General features: G+C 46.4%; 2 protein-coding genes across 3 annotated transcripts in view; one reads left to right on the forward strand and one right to left on the reverse strand.

The window, feature by feature from the left end:
* Positions 1-15,260, forward strand: part of ZNF774 (zinc finger protein 774) — a 65,242-nt gene extending 49,982 nt beyond the window's left edge. The window contains exons 1-4 of one of the 2 annotated variants that reach the window (XM_523156.7): positions 5,804-5,973; positions 8,206-8,328; positions 12,398-12,504; positions 13,268-15,260. In XM_523156.7, coding sequence (XP_523156.3) covers positions 8,225-8,328; positions 12,398-12,504; positions 13,268-14,508 — 1,452 coding nt within the window. In that variant the 5' untranslated portion in view covers positions 5,804-5,973; positions 8,206-8,224 and the 3' untranslated portion in view covers positions 14,509-15,260. Of the gene's footprint in view, positions 1-5,803; positions 5,974-8,205; positions 8,329-12,397; positions 12,505-13,267 lie in introns of those variants that run through there. The other variant, XM_054667936.2, reaches the window with a different exon arrangement.
* LOC467760 (gamma-aminobutyric acid receptor-associated protein-like 3) lies at positions 189-2,989 on the reverse strand. Its single transcript, XM_003952730.6, has one exon. It carries the CDS (start codon positions 2,737-2,739, stop codon positions 2,386-2,388), a length of 354 nt encoding a protein of 117 aa, XP_003952779.1. The 5' UTR covers positions 2,740-2,989; the 3' UTR covers positions 189-2,385.
* Positions 15,261-18,985: the final 3,725 nt, after the last annotated feature.

Genomic DNA, 18,985 nt, shown 5'->3' on the forward strand with positions numbered 1-18,985 from the left:
TCAGCTTCCCAAAGTGCTGGGAGTACAGGCATAAGCCACTGCACCTGGCAAATGTTTTGTTTTGTTTTTTAAGGTAAGCAATTATTTTATTTCCTTGGTGAAGGGGTGGCCTGCCCCTCCACACCTGTGGGTATTTCTAGTCGGGTGGGACAAGAGACTGAGAAAACAAATAAGACACAGAGACAAAGTATAGAGAAACAACAGTGGGCCCAGGGGACCGGCACTCAACACACCAAGGACCTGCACTGGCACCGGCCTCTGAGTTCCCTCAGTTTTTATTGATTATTATTTTCATTATTTCAGCAAAAAGGAATGTAGTAGGAGAGCAGGGTGATAATAAGGAGAAGGTCAGCAAAAAACATGTGAGCAAAGGACTCTATGTCATAATTAAGTTCAAGGGAATGTACTATGACTGGACGTGCACGTAAGCCAGATTTATGTTTCTCTCCACCCAAACATCTCAGCGGAGTAAAGAATAACAAGGCAGCATTACTGCAAACATATCTCGCCTCCCACCATAGGGCGGTTTTTCTCCTATCTCAGAATTGAACAAATGTACAATCGGGTTTTATACTGAGACATTCAGTTCCCAGGGGCAGACAGGAGACAGTGGCCTTCCTCTATCTCAACTGCAAGAGGCTTTCCTCTTTTATTAATCCACCTCAGCACAGACCCTTTACGGGTGTCGGGCTGGGGGACAGTCAGGTCTTTCTCATCCCACGAGGCCATATTTCAGACTATCACATGGGGAGAAAACTTGGAAAATACCCCGCTTTCAAGGGCAGAGGTCCCTGCAGCTTTCCACAGTACATTGTGCCCATGGCTTATTGAGACTAGAGAATGGCGATGACTTTCACCAAGTATACTGCTTGTAAACATTTTGTTAACAAGGCACGTCCTGCACAGCCCTGGATCACTTAAACCTTGATTTTATACAACACATGTTTTTGTGAGCTGCAAGTTGGGTCAAAGTGGTTGGGTCAAAGTGGCTGGGGCAAAGCTACAAATTAACAACATCTCAGCAAAGCAATTGTTTAAAGTACAGGTCTTTTTCAAAATGGAGTCTCTTATGTCTTTCCTTTCTACATAGACACAGTAACAGTCTGATCTCTCTTTCTTTTCCCTTCACTTGGCCTGACAGCATTGACTTCATTACACAAGAACTTGCAGCTGACAGAACTGACACACAGATTTCCCCCAAGAGGAAGAACCCTTTTCATTTGCAGAGATGAATTGAAATGTCATGTCTGAGTGCAATTCCTGCTCCCCACACCCACCCCACAAAATCCTATAAGTGATAATAAATCAATAAAATCCCCATGATTTACTAAAAGTCATCCCTGCAAACCTTTCTAACTAGCAGCTGCAGTGGATAACCAAGAAGGGAAGCAGCTGGCCATCACATAGCATTCCTGTGAGTGTGAGACTGAAGGGACAGCAGCTTGGGAGCGAGAATCCTGAATGAGTGAGAGGTATAGATAATCTACCTCACTTCATACCTGCCCCTTCCCTACATAAGACATCTCTGTCCTGATACATGGAAAATACTAGAGGAGATGGTAGAAGTGGTTTTAGTCTGCAATTGGAAATGCCTGAAGCTTATTAAATTCCAAGGTAGGGGTGAGATGAGGAGCACCAGAGAGAAAGAGCAGGTTAGACAGAGATGCTCAACTCACTCTGTCAATTCCAGTTTAATGCTATTTAACAACAAAATTATCTTCTTAATCATAACCACCCTCATGCCTAACCCCTATTTTCCAAAGATAAGAGATCCCTGTCTAAATTTCTGGGTTGGTGTCTACTGCCGCCCCTGGGGTGGCACTGTGATGTTTGTGAGTGAGATTGCAACTGGGATGGGAGAAAAGAAGTGTGGGACACGGAAGATCGGGGGCCACGATGCATCAATTACAGTGGGTCTCTTTTCGTCCCCAGGTATGGCCCACTACCACAAGTCCCCTTTCCCTACCTGTCTTGTGCAACTGTCAAAAACAGAATCTCTGCCCAAAGAGAAGGGAGCACAGGGAGTTGCTGCTGGACTGCCATCATCTCTGACCCCAACTTGTCCACCTCCTGACCGACCCTTCTATGAAACTGCACAAAAATTAAATCTCAGGAATGCCATAAAATTACATCATCCCCATTCCTCTATCAAAGCCAATCCAACAGCTCTGTCCTGACATGCTTTCTCCCTGGGCCAAGGAAGCAACAAAAAATATCAGTTGAGCATGTGAAAATGTGTTGACGGTGTGTGCGGTGTAAAGTTTCTATATGTCTTCACCTTCTGTCTCCTCGCGGTGGGAGCCGCCCTCTCTTTCCCCAAGTCACACACACACCCCTCCCCTACCCCTAAGTCCAGGTGCTTCCATCTGCTGGGCTTCCAACCACTCATTTCCCATAGACACTCTCATTACTGTAGGCCACATACAGAAAATCATCTTCCTCATGACTGTCCTCATATAGTTGGCCCATGGTAGCACTAGTGGGAGGGATAGTGTTGTTGACAAAGAAGAATAAGGCGTCCTCAGGTCTCAGGTGGATTCTCTTCCGGATTAAAAAGTAGAACTGGCCATCGGTAAGGTCGGAGGGCACTAGGTACTTCCTCTTGTCCAGATCAGGCACCCTTGCTTTTGGAGCCTTCTCTACAATCAACGGGACCCTGTCCGGATATTTCTTCCGGATCTTTTCTCCTTCCTTTTTCCGATACTCAAAGGGATGGACCTCCTTGTACTGGAACTTCATGGTGAATCACAGGGCTTCTGTGATCCCCGCGCAGGGCCTGCCTCCTTCGCCGCTGACCGCTGGCCACGTCCCGCTCCCTCCGCCGACGTGTGCTTAGAATAGCTGCAGAAATGTCCGCTTCCGGGTCAACAGCGGTGGTCCAAGTGTGCGGGAGGGCAGAAGGTGGGGTGGGAGGGGGACCTCGGGTGCGCCTGCCTGGAGGTAGAGGAGAGCCAGGTGGAGAAATACCGGCGGCTTTTCCAAACAGCTGGGAGCACAAAAACCAAATATTTGGTTTTTTAAACCAATAAATTTTGGGGTAATTTGTTACACAGCAATAGATAATGATAGACTCTCTCTTTAAAAAAAATCAGTTCTGGCAGGGTGCGATGGCTCACGCCTGTAGTTCCAGCACTGTGGGAGGCCAAGGCGGGTGGATCACCTGAGGTCAGGAGTTCGAGACCAGCCTGGCCAACATGGTGAAACCCCCGTCTCTACTAAAGATACAAAAAATTAGCCGGGCGTGGTGGTGCACGCCTGTAATCCTAGCTACTTGGGAGGCTGAGGCAGGAGAATCGCTTGAAGCCAGGAGGCAGAGGTTGCAGGGAGCTGTGATGGTGCCATTGCACTCCAGCCTGGGAGACAGGGCAAGACTCTGTCTCTAAATAAATAAATAAATAAATAAATAAATAAATAAATAAATTCAGTTATAGCAACTGCTGAAGTCTTTCTGTCTTTTCATGCTCCTTGAAGTCCTTTCACAGTTTTTCCTGGCTCTTCTACGCCTCCTCTCGGCCACGCCCTTTAGCACCCAACCCCTCAACAGGTCATGATCCTCTCTTCACGTGGCCATTGCGGGTACATGATTGGTTTCCTGTACTGACTGCTCTTGTCGTGAGACCAAGCTTCCTTTCCCCCACTTCCCACACACCTGATCATTGTGAACAAACCGCCGAGAGAACAAGGTAAGGCAGAAGGAACAGAAGCTGGAGAGAGCGGCAGGGGATAGCCACCAGCCAGATTCTGTGACTCTTCATTCATCTCCCCACTCCAGTCCCAGATTGAAGAATAATCTTCATGATCTCCTTAATGGCAAAATGCTAGAAAGACTTACCAAGGGGTCTGAAGATGCCTTCGGTTCTCCAGGTCCTGAACTCTGTTCCAGTTACAGGAGGACTGGCAATCCCTAGGTTTCCTGGGTGTTACTTTGTTACTGACCTCCTCTGAGATTTCCATTTTCCTCAATTTCATCTAACTAAATCTAACTACGTCTAACTACCTCTGCTAACCAGACATTTGTTCATAGTCGACAGAGTTTCCGAAAATGCAATGTAGTTACCTTGCAGATGACTATAATTGTGTAGCAAAATAACTAAGATGCCACTGGCTATATGAAAAAAAAAAATTACTTAGGATTTTGATACCTTTTATGGTTTATTTCCCCTTTTGGCCTGTGAACTTCATGAAGGTAATGGTTATGTATGATTCCCGAGTAATCACAGTTCCCAGAACGATCTTTTTTCTTTCTTTCTTTCTTTCTTTCTTTTTTGAGACGGAGTCTTGCTCTGTCGCTCAGGATGGAGTCCAGTGGCGCGATCTCGGCTCACTGCAAGCTCCACCTCCCGGGTTCACATCATTCTCCTGCCTCAGCCTCCCGAGTAGCTGGGACTACAGGCGCCCGCCACCACGCCCGGCTAATTTTTTCTATATTTAGTAGAGACGGGGTTTCACCATGTTAGCCAGGATGGTCTCGATCTCCTGACCTCGTGATCCTCCCGCCTCGGCCTCCCAAAGTGCTGGGATTACAGGCGTGAGCCACCACGCCCTGCCCCCAGGACGATCTTGAGAATAGAATGTTCCCAATAAATATCCACTGGAAAATGCACCCTATTTTTGTTGAAGGAATGGTGGAATTAGCATCAAAGGGATCTTCAACATTAACTCGGGCCGGGCACGGTGGCTCACGCCTGTAATCCCAGCACTTTAGGAAGCCGAGGCGGGCGGATCACGAGGTCAGGAGATGGAGACCATCCTGGCTAACATGGTGAAACCCCGTCTCTACTAAAAATACAAAAAATTAGCCGGGCGTGGTGGCGGGCGCCTGTAGTCCCAGCTACTCGGGAGGCTAAGGCAGGAGAATCGTGTGAACCCGGGAGGCAGAACTTGCAGTGAGCCGAGATCGTGCCACTGCACTCTAGCCTGGGCGACAGAGCGAGACTCCGTCTAAAAAACAAACAAACAAACAAACAAAAAACTCTATGGCTGGTAATTCTAAGCGTTTTATAATACATCACAAAATGTTCTTTTCTTTTTCTAAATTGCACTGAATCAACAAACGGAGTAGACAGGCACATTTTCTTCACTTTAAGGAAAGACTTTGTTGTTTTTTAGCTAGGGGCCGACCCAAAGTGATCACTGGCTCTCACATGAGACCCAGGAGCCTCCCCAGTTTGAAGCCCGATATCACATTTCCCAGAATACTTGATGCCCTCGCCCGCCTCCTCTGGCTATCAACCAGACGGAAAGGGGATGTGCCTGGGAGTTTGATGCCAAGGGAAGGATGCGGAATGTCTGTTTTCTACTAAGGGCTTCTGCTGGGCCTTTCTAATGTCCAGTTTGAGTTGGTCTGGGACCTGGCCTCCGCAAACACCCTGCAGGCTCCGGCCGCCGGGGATGAGGTGGAAGACTGGGCAGAAGAGAGGCCGCAAAGGCCCGAGGGCTGAGCTGCGCTGCGCTGGGGAGGGGCGAAGTGCCAGAGCGCGGGAGACCTCATCGTGGGCACCAGGCTGCTCCGCGGTAGGTGGGTGAGGCCAGGAGATTCACATCTGCAGATGCCACAGTGAGGATACAGCATTTAGATCCCTCGGCTCCAAACAGGCGGTTCCGGGGGACCGGTAGCTGGGGAATTGGGTTTAGCACTTTCCAACGCTTGGAACTGGACATCCACGGCTCCGAGTCCTTTGAGGTCTTGCTCGGGACTACGTTTCCCAGAAGGCTAGGCGATAATTGACAGCTCTGTCAGCCTATGGACAGAGAAAAATTCTAGCCATGGAAACTGAAAAGCCAATAGCAAGAGGACGGGGGCGGTACTTTCCGGCCGCTGGCTGTCGAAGCCGGAGTCCCACCTGTGTCCCCACAGCCCTGTCACGAATCTCGGTCGGGTTCTGGGAGGCACCGCCTCGGGGTTGCGGGCCGGGTGCGGCTCGGCGGTGGAGGACTCACTTCCTGCTCCATCCCCGGCTGGGCCCTGGGGCGGTGAGTGATTCAAGGAGGGAGACCGCGGCGGCAGCGGCGCGCTGCTGAGGGGCGTGGAGGGGGCTTGCCCGCCACCCAGACGTTTTCTCAGCGGGGTTCCCGCGCTGGCCTTTGGGAGCCCCCGGGTCTTGCTGGGGTGTGGGAGACGTAGCTGTGGTCTCTATACCGTCGGCGGGATAAGTCATTCTCTTAATCAGTTTTCTTGCTTCTCGATGGTGGTCCCAGGGTTTCAGCTGATCTGTGACCCTCTGACCGCCGCACCCCGGTTAGGGCGCGAGCACCGAGAAGAAGAACGGGGTTCGGCCCCACGCGTGCAGTCATGTTCCTATTAATAAACCCGGTGAACGCACTGGAGCTTCTCACAATGGCACTTAGTCACAGCCCCTCAGCGCTGTGGGGCCTTTGAGGTCACCTGTGCATGGGGAAAGGGACGGGCTGGGAAACAGGGTTTCTATAACCGTGGCTAAGACGTCTCCCCTCCTCAGTGGCGCTGTCTCCAGCAAGTGGGCCCTGCAGCTGTGTTTTGTAATGAATGTAGAAATAAAAATTATACTCAAAACTCTTTTTTTTTTTTTTTTTTAGACGGAATTTCGCTCTTGTTGCCCAGGCTGGAATGCAATGGCGCTATCTCCTTTCACTGCAGTCTCCACCTCCCGGGTTCAGGCGATTCTCCTGCCTCAGCCTCCCAAGTAGTTGGGATTACAGGCGTGCGCCACCACACCCGGCTAATTTTGTATTCTTAGTAGAGACAGGGTTTCACCATGTTGGCCAGGCTGATCTCGAACTCCTGACCCTAGGTGATCCGCCCGTCTCGTCTTCCCAAAGTGCTGGGATTACAGTCATGAGCCACAGCACCTGGCCAATACTGAAAACTCTTATTACAATTTTTACTTTCTAATTACATTATTGTTGTTTGTTAAAGTTTTAAACCAGAGAGATGGTTTTTAGATCCTTAAAAACTCAATACTTTATAAATGACCAATAATAATGTCTGTAAATACAAAAATATTTCCCCCAAAAGTGTGTGTGTGTGTGTGTGTGTGTGTGTGTGTGTGTGTGTTCCAGTAGTAAATAGGTGATTTGTAGTGGGACAAAAGATGTGAAAGAGTAAAACTTCTTCACCCCAGTCTGGTCCTTCCTCCCTTGAAAGGCAATATTCTTTGTAGTGGGTGGTCATGCTGGCTGCATTTTTTTTTTTTTTAAGGGAGAGACAGGGGCTCACTCTGTTGCTAGGCTGGAGTGCAGTGGCGCCATCATAGCTCACTGCAGCCTGGAACTCCTGGGCTGAAGTGATCCTCCCACTTCAGCCTCCTGAGTAGCTGGGACCACAAGTGCATGCCACCATGCCTGGCTGATTTTTAAAAGTTCTTTGTAGAGAAAGAGGTCTCAATATGTTGCTGAGGCTGGTTTATTGGAAACTTTTTAAGGGAAAAAACATTATCTTAATTTCTATGTGACTCCTATGCCTGGCAACATATTAATTGTTGAATAAATGACTGATCCATCCAGTAATTCACTCTGACTATCCTCCAAAAAGTAATGTTTTTCATGATATTGCTGTCAATTTATTAATATATTAATGATTGGTTTCAGCCCCTAAGAGTTGTGTTTTGTGCTTATTCCCACTTTCACTTATTTTTACAACCTATCCATGTCTTCTTTTTTTTTTAAAAAAATGTCTTTTTCAGTCTTATTTCTGACTCCATTAAGATCTTGAAATAGAATGGTATCCAACACAGTTCCCTTTGGGGTTCTGTATAATCTGTCCCTTGACGTTGACACCAAATCTGCAAGCCAAGAAGTTAGCTGTTCCCATAACTAATATGAGTATAGTTAAGGCCACAATTTCCTTGCTTGCTGAGGAAAATGAAGTTGGGGAGAATCAAAAGCTTTCCAGAAATCAAATTATACCTGCCAACTCGCTCCTTTGTTTACCTTGTTCATCGTGGACAATTTGTTCCTCAAAAAGTCAATGTGTCTAAAAGACTGGGTTCTGTCGATGTGTTTGGGAGGCCTAGGCCTCTCTTAGTAATGGGAAAGTTGGCCAGGAGAAGACGTATGTAAAAACAGACTTAGAAAAGCACCCCTCTGTGGTTGACAGAATTTACCTCAGGACCATTCTGGTCAGGTGTGGGGGGTTGTTTGTGTACACTGGTGGCCATTTTTTGGCTTTCAGACAATGGTGAGAATATCTAGGGAGCTACTGATGCACATTGAGGTCTCTTGCTTTAGGAACTGATGACCCTTGATAATGTGGCTGGGGACTTCAGGGAAGAGTGGGTTACCTGGACACTGCTTAGAGAATCCTCTTCAGGAATGCCACCCAGCACAGTTAGAAGAATGGGCTCTCAAAGGGTAAGAATTCTACTCTCCTTTATTTTATTTATTTATCTTGTTTTTTTTGAGACGGGGTCTCGCTCTGTCATCCAGGCTGGAGTGCAGTGGCGCGATCTCGATTCACTGCAATCTGTGCCTCCTGGGCTCAAGCGATTCTCCCACCTCAACCTCCTGAGTAGCTGGGATCACAGGCATGTGCCACCATGCCTAGCTAATTTTTTGTGTTTTTAGTAGAGACAGGATTTTGCTATGTTGGCCAGGCTGGTCTCAAACTCCTGAGCTCAAGCAATCCACTGGCCTCCGCCTTCCAAAGTGCTGGGATTATGGGCGCCACCATGCCTGACCACTGCTCTCCTTTAATTTGAGACTTAGATATTTGGAGAGGGCCCAGGTCTGAGGAGTTTCTGGTATGTTGGCATCTTAGAGTTCCAGACCTCTGTAAGATTAATTGTTGCCTCCTTGGGAGAAAAACAATTACTTCCTTATGCATTTTATGGTTTGCAAATGTCTTTGCTATTTATTGTCTTTTTAATATCTCATCATAACTTTTTGACTTATGTATTACTATCCCCCTTTTCCAGCCTGGGTTGGACTCTCACCTCTGCCACTTAACTTCTGAGACTTCTGAGGTCTTTGTGGAAAAGGAGGTAATTTTTTCTGTCACTTAAAAACAGGCTGGGGGCAGTGGCTCACGCCTGTAATCCCAGCACTTTGGTAGGCTGAGGTGGGCGGATCATAAGGTCAGGAGTTCGAGACCAGCCTGGCCAACATGATGAAACCCTGTCTCTACTAAAAATAAAAAAATTAGCTGGGTGTGATAGCGGGCGCCTGTAATCCCAGCTACTCTGGAGGTTGAGGCAGGAGAATTGCTTGAACCTGGGAGGCGGAGGTTGCAGTGAGCTGAGACCATGCCATTGCACTCCAGCCTGGGCAATAGAGCAAGACTCTGTCTCAAAAAAAAAAAAAAAAACAACAACAAAAAACAAGGCTGGGCGCGGTGGCTCATGCCTGTAATCCCAGCACTTTGGGAGGCCAAGGCAGGGAGATCAGAAGGTCAGGAGATCAAGACCATCCTGGCTAACATGGTGAAACCCCGTCTTACTAAAAATACAAAAAATTAGCCAGGCATGGTGGTGGGCACCTGTAGTCCCAGCTACTCGGGAGGCTGAGGCAGGAGAACAGCGTGAACTGGGAGGCAGAGCTTGCAGTGAGCCAAGATCATGCCACTGCACTCCATCCTGGGTGACAGAGCAAGACTCCAATCTCAAAAAAAAAAAAAAAAAAACAACCCAAAAACACCTCCAATGCTCTTTCTCAAATATCATGGCTACCCTTCCTCCTGCTTTACTTCTTTCTTTCTTTTTTTTTTTTTGTGGCAGAGTCTCGCTGTGTCGCCCAGGCTGGAGTGCCATGGCATGATCTCGGCTCACTGCAACCTCTGCCTCCTAGGTTCAAGCGATTCCTGGATAATTTTTTGTATTTTTAGTAGAGATGGGTTATCTCCATGTGGTCAGGCTGGTCTCAAACTACTGACCTCAAGTGATCCGCTCACTTCGGCCTCCCAAAGTGCTGGGATTATAGGAGTGGGCCCAGCTCTAATTTTTGTATTTTTAGTGGAGTCAAGGTTTCACCATGTTGGCCAGGCTGGTCTCGAACTCCTGACCTCAAGTGATCCGCTGGCCTTGGCCTCCCAAAGTGCTGAGATTAGAGGTGTGAGCCACTGCGCCTGGCCTCCTTCATCTATTATACAAGTAATGTATACTCATTAAATAAAAAGTCAAGCAAAATGAAAACAAACATCATCCCTAATCCCACCAATGAAGAGTTACTATCCTACCAGCATTTTTCTAAGCATATATACAATTTTAAAAGAAGCACAAAAGAATAATATTGGGATTATGCTGTATATTCAGCTGTACATTCTTTCTTCCATGTTGTATTGTGAGTATATCTTTCTTTACATCACTTAAAATAACCACCTAGTATTTTGTTTTATGGAATACAATATTATTTTGTTGATGAAGTCAAACATTAGATTGAACCATATATCTGACCTTTTTTTAACCTATAAAAATAGCAATTGCCTGAGCTACTTGGGAGGCTGAGGCAGGAGGATCCCTTCAGCACAGGAGTTCGAGGCTGCAGTGAGCTATATAATTATTCCTTTGTTGTAGGACATTTAGGTCATTTCTAAACTTTCACCAGGTTGTGATAAACATCTTTTAGCTCGTTTTTTAAAAAGTATTTTTTATTGAAGTATAATTTTATCATTTTCTTAGAATTCTCAGAATTAGAATTGGTGGGTCAAAGAACAGATACATTTCTAAGGTATTTAATACTTTGTAAAATGCCTTCTAAGAAGATTGAATCAATTGATTTATTCCCACAAACATATGAAAGTGCGCATTTCTTTATATTCTACCTTTCACAGTGGGTATTATAATTTAAAGAGTCTGGGCCTGGGTGTGGCAGCTCATGTCTATAATCCCAGCATTTTGGGAGGCTGAGGCAGGAGGACCACTTGAGCTCTGGAGTTCCAGACCAGCCCGGGCAACATAATGAGACCCTGTCTCTACAAAAAGTTACATTAACCAGGTGTAGGGGCTTGTGCCTCTCTCTGGTCCCAGCTACTTGGGAGGCTGAGGTGAGAGAATCGCTTGAGCCAGGAGCTCGAGGATGCAGTTAACTGTGATTGTACCAGTGCTCTCTAGCCTGGGTGACAGAGCAAGAGCCTGTCTCAAAAACAAACAAACACACACACAAAACACAAAAAAAGAGTCTGGAAAAATAGCAATAATAGTTAACATTTATTGAAGTTTTTTTTGGAGATGGAGTCTCAATGTGTTGCCCAGGCTGGAATGCAGTGGTGCAATCTCAGCTCACTGCAACGTCCGCCTCCCAGGCTCAAGCAATTCCCATGCCTCAGTCTCCCAAGTAGCTGGGATTACAGGTGTGCACCACCACACGTGGCTAATTTTTGTATTTTTAGTAGAGACAGGATTTCTCCATGTTGGACAGGCTGGTCTTAAACTCCTGGCCTCACAAGTGATCCAACTGCCTTGGTCTCCCAAAGTGCTGGGATTACAGGTGTGAGCTACTGCACCTGGCCAATGGATCTTATTCTTATCCCAATTTTTTTTTTTTTTTTTTGAGATGGAGTCTCTCTCTGTCGTCCAGGCTGGAGTGCAGTGGTGTGACCTCGATTCACCATAACCTCTGCCTCCCGGGTTCAAGCGATTCTCCTGCCTCAGCCTCCCGAGTAACTGGGACTACAGGCCTGTGCCACCATGCCCGGCTAATTTTTAGTAGAGACGGGGTTTCACTATGTTGGCCAGGCTGGTCTCAAACTCCTGACCTCGTAATCCGCCTGCCTCGGCCTCCCAAAGTTCTGGGATTATAGGTGTGAGCCACTGCGCCTGGCCTCTTATCCCTATTTTATTGATGAAGACATTGAGACACAGAGTTTAAGTAACTTTCTTAAGGCCACACAGCTTGTAAGAGGCAGGATGATGACTCAGACCCAGGCAGTGTGACTCTTGAGTTTGCACTCATTACCTCTACACTATATTGCCTCAGTGTATCATTGTTATAATGGAATTTCTTTGATTATAGTGAGGTTAAACATTTTTCGTATATTTACAGGCTACTTAACAAGTGTTTGTCTTTTTCTCATGGCTTTTTTGACTGCTGCCATTCTGGGAAAATTTTAAAGCCCAACATTATAGTTAACTTCCTTCATTGTTTCTAAGGGTGAGGTCATGGAGGCTTGGTTTCTGATCAAATCCTCTCCATATTTAGCTTTAGCCTTGTACCTTCAGAAATGGTTATTGTATTTACTTCAGAGTTTCTGTCACCTGAGTCTGGTTTTTTTTCTTTATGGGAGGAAAAGGGCTTTTTTTTCTTAACATTTTGGGGAAATCACCGTGTTTTATCACTGTACCATGGCTGCACTTTTTTAATGACACCAAATACACGTTAGAGCTCCCCAGGTGTTCTTCCATACCTAGGCAGGGAGTAGGGCTTGGATTTTGCTCAGGCCTTGTGTGATTGGCTCAGACTCACAGCCTATGTTTACATTCCTGTGTAGAATTTCCAGGCCTAGTGTAATCTCCCAGCTGGAGCAGAAAGAAGAGCCATGGGTCCTACCACTCCAAAACTTTGAGGCGAGGAAGATCCTGAGGGAAAGCCACACAGGTGAGATGTGAGTGCTCCCCAGTGGAAGGAAATCTAGCATTTCAGCCTTGTTTAGATGAAGAATTTGGAATGCTGCCCTAGAATTTTGTTCTTACTAGCAGACATTTAAATTTGACTTAATGGTCAGTAGTTGACTAAATAAAGTCTTCATTTTGATTAAGCATTTCACTTTTGTCTAACCTATGTTTTTTTTGAGATGGAGTCTCCCTCTGTCTCCCAGCCTGGAGTGCAGTGACACAATCTCTGCTCACTGCAACCTCCGCCTCCCGGGTTCAAGTGATTGTCCTGCCTCAGCCTCCCAAGTAGCTGGGACTATAGGCACCCGCCACCTCGCCCAGCTAATTTTCATATTTTTAGTAGGGATGGAGTTTCACCACGTTGGCCAGGCTGGTCTCGAACTCCCAACCTCAAGTGATCTGCCTGCCTCGGCCTCCCGAAGTGCTGGGATTATAGGCGTGAGCCACCACGCCTGGCCTAAACCTATAATATCTTCTAAAGAAACCGCACAATATTGACAATATGTGGTCTCCGCTTGAAGGATATCAAGATTCATCTGGCCATCTTAAAATTTAAAAAGTTTAGGAATTCACGTGTTCTGACAGCTCAATGAACCTCAATAAACTTTTCACAAAGTGAAAACAGAGCGGTTGAATTAAGTGCAGTCTGCTGCAGAAACAGGGATTTTAATCTTTTTCACTGCTTTCTGATATTCCTTCCTGATAACTGATAACTTTATTCTCTGTTACTTACATTAATTTTTCAGACTGTGAGCATCAGGTGGCAAAGCTCAATCAGGACAGTTCTGAAACAGCAGAACAATGTGGAACATCCTCAGAAAGGACCAATAAAGATCTTTCTCATACTCTTAGTTGGGGAGGAAACTGGGAGCAGGGCCTAGAATTAGAAGGGCAACATGGAACCCTTCCAGGAGAGGGCCAGCTGGAGTCCTTTTCACAGGAGAGGGATTTAAACAAGCTCCTGGATGGATATGTAGGAGAGAAGCCTATGTGTGCAGAATGCGGGAAAAGCTTTAACCAGAGTTCCTATCTCATAAGACACCTAAGAACCCACACTGGCGAGAGGCCCTATACGTGCATTGAGTGTGGGAAAGGCTTCAAACAGAGCTCAGACCTTGTCACCCATCGCAGAACACACACAGGAGAGAAGCCCTACCAATGCAAGGGGTGTGAGAAAAAATTCAGCGACAGCTCAACACTCATCAAACATCAGAGAACCCACACAGGGGAGAGACCCTATGAGTGCCCAGAGTGTGGAAAGACTTTTGGGCGGAAGCCACACCTCATAATGCACCAAAGAACCCACACAGGCGAGAAGCCCTACGCGTGCCTGGAATGTCACAAAAGCTTCAGTCGAAGCTCAAATTTCATCACTCACCAGAGGACCCACACAGGGGTGAAGCCTTACAGGTGTAATGACTGTGGGGAGAGTTTTAGCCAGAGCTCGGATTTGATTAAGCACCAACGAACCCACACGGGAGAACGGCCCTTCAAATGCCCGGAGTGCGGGAAGGGCTTCAGAGATAGTTCTCATTTTGTAGCTCACATGAGCACTCATTCAGGAGAAAGGCCTTTCAGTTGTCCTGACTGCCACAAAAGCTTCAGTCAGAGCTCACATTTGGTCACGCACCAAAGAACACACACCGGTGAGAGACCTTTTAAGTGCGAAGACTGTGGGAAAGGATTCGCCGACAGCTCCGCCCTCATTAAGCACCAACGAATCCACACCGGAGAAAGACCCTACAAATGTGGAGAGTGTGGGAAGAGCTTCAGTCAGAGCTCCCACTTTATTACCCATCAGCGAATCCACTTAGGAGACAGGCCCTATCGATGTCCTGAGTGTGGCAAGACCTTCAATCAGCGTTCCCATTTCCTCACACACCAGAGAACGCATACAGGAGAAAAACCTTTCCACTGTAGTAAATGTAACAAGAGCTTCCGTCAGAAAGCGCATCTTTTATGCCATCAAAACACCCATTTGATTTAGGAAGTAGTCTTTGGTGTTCTGCTGCTCCCTTGCACATTTTCATTGCTACTGTCTTCAAGCACCCCAAATAGAGAAAACCTGGGCGTCAGTGGCTCAATTTGGGCCCTGATCTATTCTCCCTCTTTCTTGTCTATGTTATAACAGAGAGGATAAACTTAAAGGGTCCAAATAACGGTCCGAATACAAAAGGCATTCCTTCAGTGTGTGACTGACTCTTAGGGAAATGTGAGTTTAATAGTTGATGCCCGCCAGGCGTGGTGGCTCACCCCTGTAATCCCAGCACTTTTGGGAGGCCAAGGCGGGTGGATCACTTGAGGTCAGGAGTTGAGACCAGCCTGGTGAACATGGTGAAACCTCATCTCTACTAAAAATGCAAAAATTAGCTGGGCATGGTGGCACGTGCCTGTAGTCCCAGCTACTCGGGAGGCCGAGGCAGAAGAATCATTTGAACTCAGAAGGTGCAGGTTGCAGTGAGTTGAGATCACGCCACTGCACTCCAGCCTGGGCAACAGAGAGAGACTCTGTCTCCAAAAAAATTAAAAAGTCGATGCCTAGTTACTAAATGAGAAGTGAGAAAAATGTGGCCTAGAGATCACATGTTCACCACCTAGTACAGTGCCTGGCACAACATAGATGCTCAATAACTAAATGGTCCCATCATTATTAATGATTAATAGTTGAGGTCTTATATAAAGGCTTTAATGCAATACCTGGCCCTTAAAAGACACTCAATACAAGATTGGTGGCTTTTATCAGTCTTATTACTCAATTAGAAATTTATTAGTGTAGTCCCCCCACCCCAAACTCAGAACGTGAAAGAAATTAGATTGGAACTAGAAGGTTTGGGGTTGGAATACACAAATTGAATAAAATGGAAATGCACTCCCAGTTCAGTGCTGTGCAGGCATTAGTCACCAGAGGTCTCACTGCCATGACAAGGCCAAATTATCGTAGAGGATGTTTGCGGTCTTGTGACTTGGAGGCTGAAAAAATTTCAGAAGCTCTTTGAAATGGCAGTGTATGGCAGTGTATCTACCGGAGGTTTGCTGTCATCTGACACAGAGAAAATATCCTACAATGAACAAGCCAGAGGGACCTGGTAGAGGACTATAAAATTGTGGAAGCAAAATTGCTGAGAATGTCAAATGATATTACAGGGATCCTCCCTGGCATTTAGCTGAAGGAAGCAACTCTTGTTTTCTAATTTGCTGGGTCATTGGCCATTTAGTTTTAGGTTAATATAATTCTCTGATCCTTTTAGGGCCATCCAGGTTATGCACTAGTACATTCCTACATTCAATTGAAATAAATTGAGGGACGGCAGTGTGTTGGAAAGAACACCGACTTCATTGAGAAGGTAAAGTATTTGAGTCCTGGCCCTGACGCTTAATTTGGCCAGACTTTCATCTTCTCCCAGCCTCAAGTTTTACCTACCTCACAAGGTGGTTGTGAGGATCTAAAAATACACACACACACACATACACACACACACACACACACTTTGTTGGTTAACTATAAATGTAATATCTCTATGTTATAATTCTGTTGCTAACGTCTTTTTTCCAAGAAAATTTTGGCTAATATTTCTTTAGGTATTCCTTTTTCTCTCATAGTGATGGATTTAAAAAAAACAAACTGTTGAAAAATTAGGGCGTAAAAATGCTAAATGACATGACTCATCATGGGCCACGTAGTTAACAGAAGAGCCAGATTTGGCTGCAAGTCACTAGATTTCCAGCCTGCAGTCCTCCTCTGCAACAACAGACCAGCTCTGGGATTTGTTACAGTGCCTGTGAGACACTACAGGACTGGAGGACCCATATTATATCCATTAAACCAGTCTGAATTTGGAAATGATGGAGGGTGTAGTCTAAGTTGTAGGGAGCTTTGCAAGATCCTGTGCTGGGGTCCTTGATCCTGGTGGAATGGGAGTGGAGGAGTAAGCGCAAATGCAAGGGGTTAAGGAGGGAGCTGGGTAGTTATCACTTTTTAGAGAGCAAAGTGGTGGATTAAAGGTTTCTTTTCTTTCATTCTCTTCCATTATATGGAATGCCATCTGAGTGCTGTGGCTCATGAAGGATAGAACTCAGCTGATAACCTTACCTCAGTTTTTGAAAGCATCATTAGATAATTGACCAGAAAATCTTTTTTAGTTAATCCAGTGCAGTGGTTCTCAAACTGTGAGCCCAGTCCAGTAGCATCAGCATTATCTGGGAACTTTTTAGAAATGCAGATTCAGGCTGGGTGCAGTGGCTCACACCTGTAATCCCAGCATTCTGGGAGGCCGAGGCGGGTGGACCACCTGAGGTCAGGAGTTTGAGACCAGCCTGGCCAACATGGCAAAACCCCACCTATACTAAAAATACAAAAATTATCCAGGTGTGGTGGCATGTGCCTGTAATCCCACCAATTTCGGAGGCTGAGGCAGGAGAATCACTTGAACCCAGGAAATGGAGGCTGCAGTGAGCTGAGATCACACCTAGTCTCGAACTCCTCACCTCAGGTGATCTGCCTGCCTCAGCCTCCCAAAGTGCTGGGATTACAGGTGTGAGCCACCGTGCCTGGCCACCTATCATTTTGTTTGTTTTTCATGTTGTTCAGCTATTGTAAGATGTGAGGTTTTTTTTGTTTTTGTTTTTGTTTTGAGGTGAAGTCTTGCTCTGTTGCCCATGCTGGAGTGCAATGGCATGATCTTGGCTCACTGCAACCTCTGCCTCCCAGGTTCAAGCGATTCTCCTGCCTCAGCCTCCGGAGTAGCTGGGATTACAGATTGCATGTCACCATGCCCAGCTAATTTTATATGTTAAGTAGAGACGGGGTTTCACCATGTTGGCCAGGCGGGTCTTGACCTCCTGACCTCAGATGATCCACCTGCCTTGGCCTCCCAAAGTGCTGGGATTACAGGCGAGAGCCACCTCACCTGGCCACCTATCACTTTGATTTTCATGTTGTTTGGCTATGGTAAAATGTGAGCTCTCGAAGGGCAATGTGAGATTTGCTTTGTGGCCTTGCCAATCCCCTCCCTCCTCCCTGTCTTCCTGCCCACCCCCCCCCCACTCCCCCGCCAGCCATGAGCAGGGAATATTTCAATGCTATTGCTGAGAGTGGAGGTAACCCTTTCTATAGTTTTCTTTTGTTTCTACCTCATGACTAGATGATTCACTGCTTGAACATGCTCCACACATCCGTTCTTTCTCACTCCAAAATTGAGGTCATCACCAAGCCCCATTAATTTTACCTCCCAGATTCCTCTCGAACCTATCTGTCAAACCTGTCCATCTTCACTGCCACCCTTCAGTACCAAATGACCAGTCTCTTACCTGAATTCCTGTAGCAGCCTCCAAACTGATCTTCCTGATATGATTTTTGCTCTGAAAAAACTGGTTTCACTCACAGAAACCAGAGTGAACTTTTAAAATCCTAAATCGAATCACATCACTTCTCAGCAGCTTTCCATTGCTTTTAGAATGAAGACCCAAATCCTTACCCAGGCCTAAGAGGCCCTTGTGGTTTTGTCCCCTCCCCCTCCATCCTCTTGTGATGTCCCCTTCCCTCTCCCTTGCCTCACCTCAGCACTCTTGAGTTCTCTGCTCCTTGGTCATGCCAAGGTTGTGTGCTCTTTAGACCCTTGGTACTAACTGTTCCCTCTGCCCAGAATGTTCCTCGCCCAGTCCTTTGTGTTGCCTCCTATTTGTCAACCAGGTTTCAGCCTAAACCTATCTCCTTAGGAAGACTTTCCCTAACTATCCCATCTAAATTAGTCACCCTCCATCACGTTATCCTCTTTTTTCATCAAAGTCCTTACACCTGTCTGGTAATTTCTTATTAATTGATTTGTTTTTGGTAAACTCCACGAAAGGTGGGAGTCATTTCTCTTGTTTCCATTCTTCCCACAGCACTTAGAACAGTGCCTGGCACATGGTAGGTGCTCAATATGTGTTTACTGGATGAATTAATGAGTGCATGCTCATGGGCAAGGATCTCATTGTGCTAGAAAAGCAGCAGAGTGAGACAAAACTGGACAGGTGAGTGAAGGTCACACCAAGAAGGTTCTTAGCTGCCAAACTAAAGGGTTTGGATCTTACTCTCTGGAGAAAAGGGTGTAGCTAGTGGTTTTATAGGAGAGGAGAGGCGCGATCCGCACTTGAGAAGGTCAATTTGGCCGCTGCGTGTAGGTCATATTACGGAGAAAAAAACTAAAGTCTTTGAGACAATCCACGATGTCGAGGGCTTAGCACAGTGCCCAGCACGCAGTAGGTCTCCAGCGAGTCGTTATCACCAAGCACCAGGGCAGGCACCACAACAAAAAGATAAGATCCCTAACCCTTCTTTTACCTCGAAATAATTCCTCCTAGACCCTATCATCGCATTCCTTCTCTTCCCCTTTTGTCAAACTTCCACTCACATGTAGATATTCTCAGGGTTATCATGCCTAGGCCTTTTTAATAGGGCCACTTACCCTAGCATGCTTCTACAA

The sequence above is a fragment of the Pan troglodytes genome, chromosome 16 (genome assembly GCF_028858775.2).
Source record: "Pan troglodytes isolate AG18354 chromosome 16, NHGRI_mPanTro3-v2.0_pri, whole genome shotgun sequence".
Lineage (NCBI taxonomy): Eukaryota > Metazoa > Chordata > Mammalia > Primates > Hominidae > Pan > Pan troglodytes.

Excerpts from the sequence above, each read along its gene's own strand:
- LOC467760 (XM_003952730.6), bottom strand. The coding sequence starts at position 2,739 with ATGAAGTTCCAGTACAAGGAGGTCCATCCCTTTGAGTATCGGAAAAAG.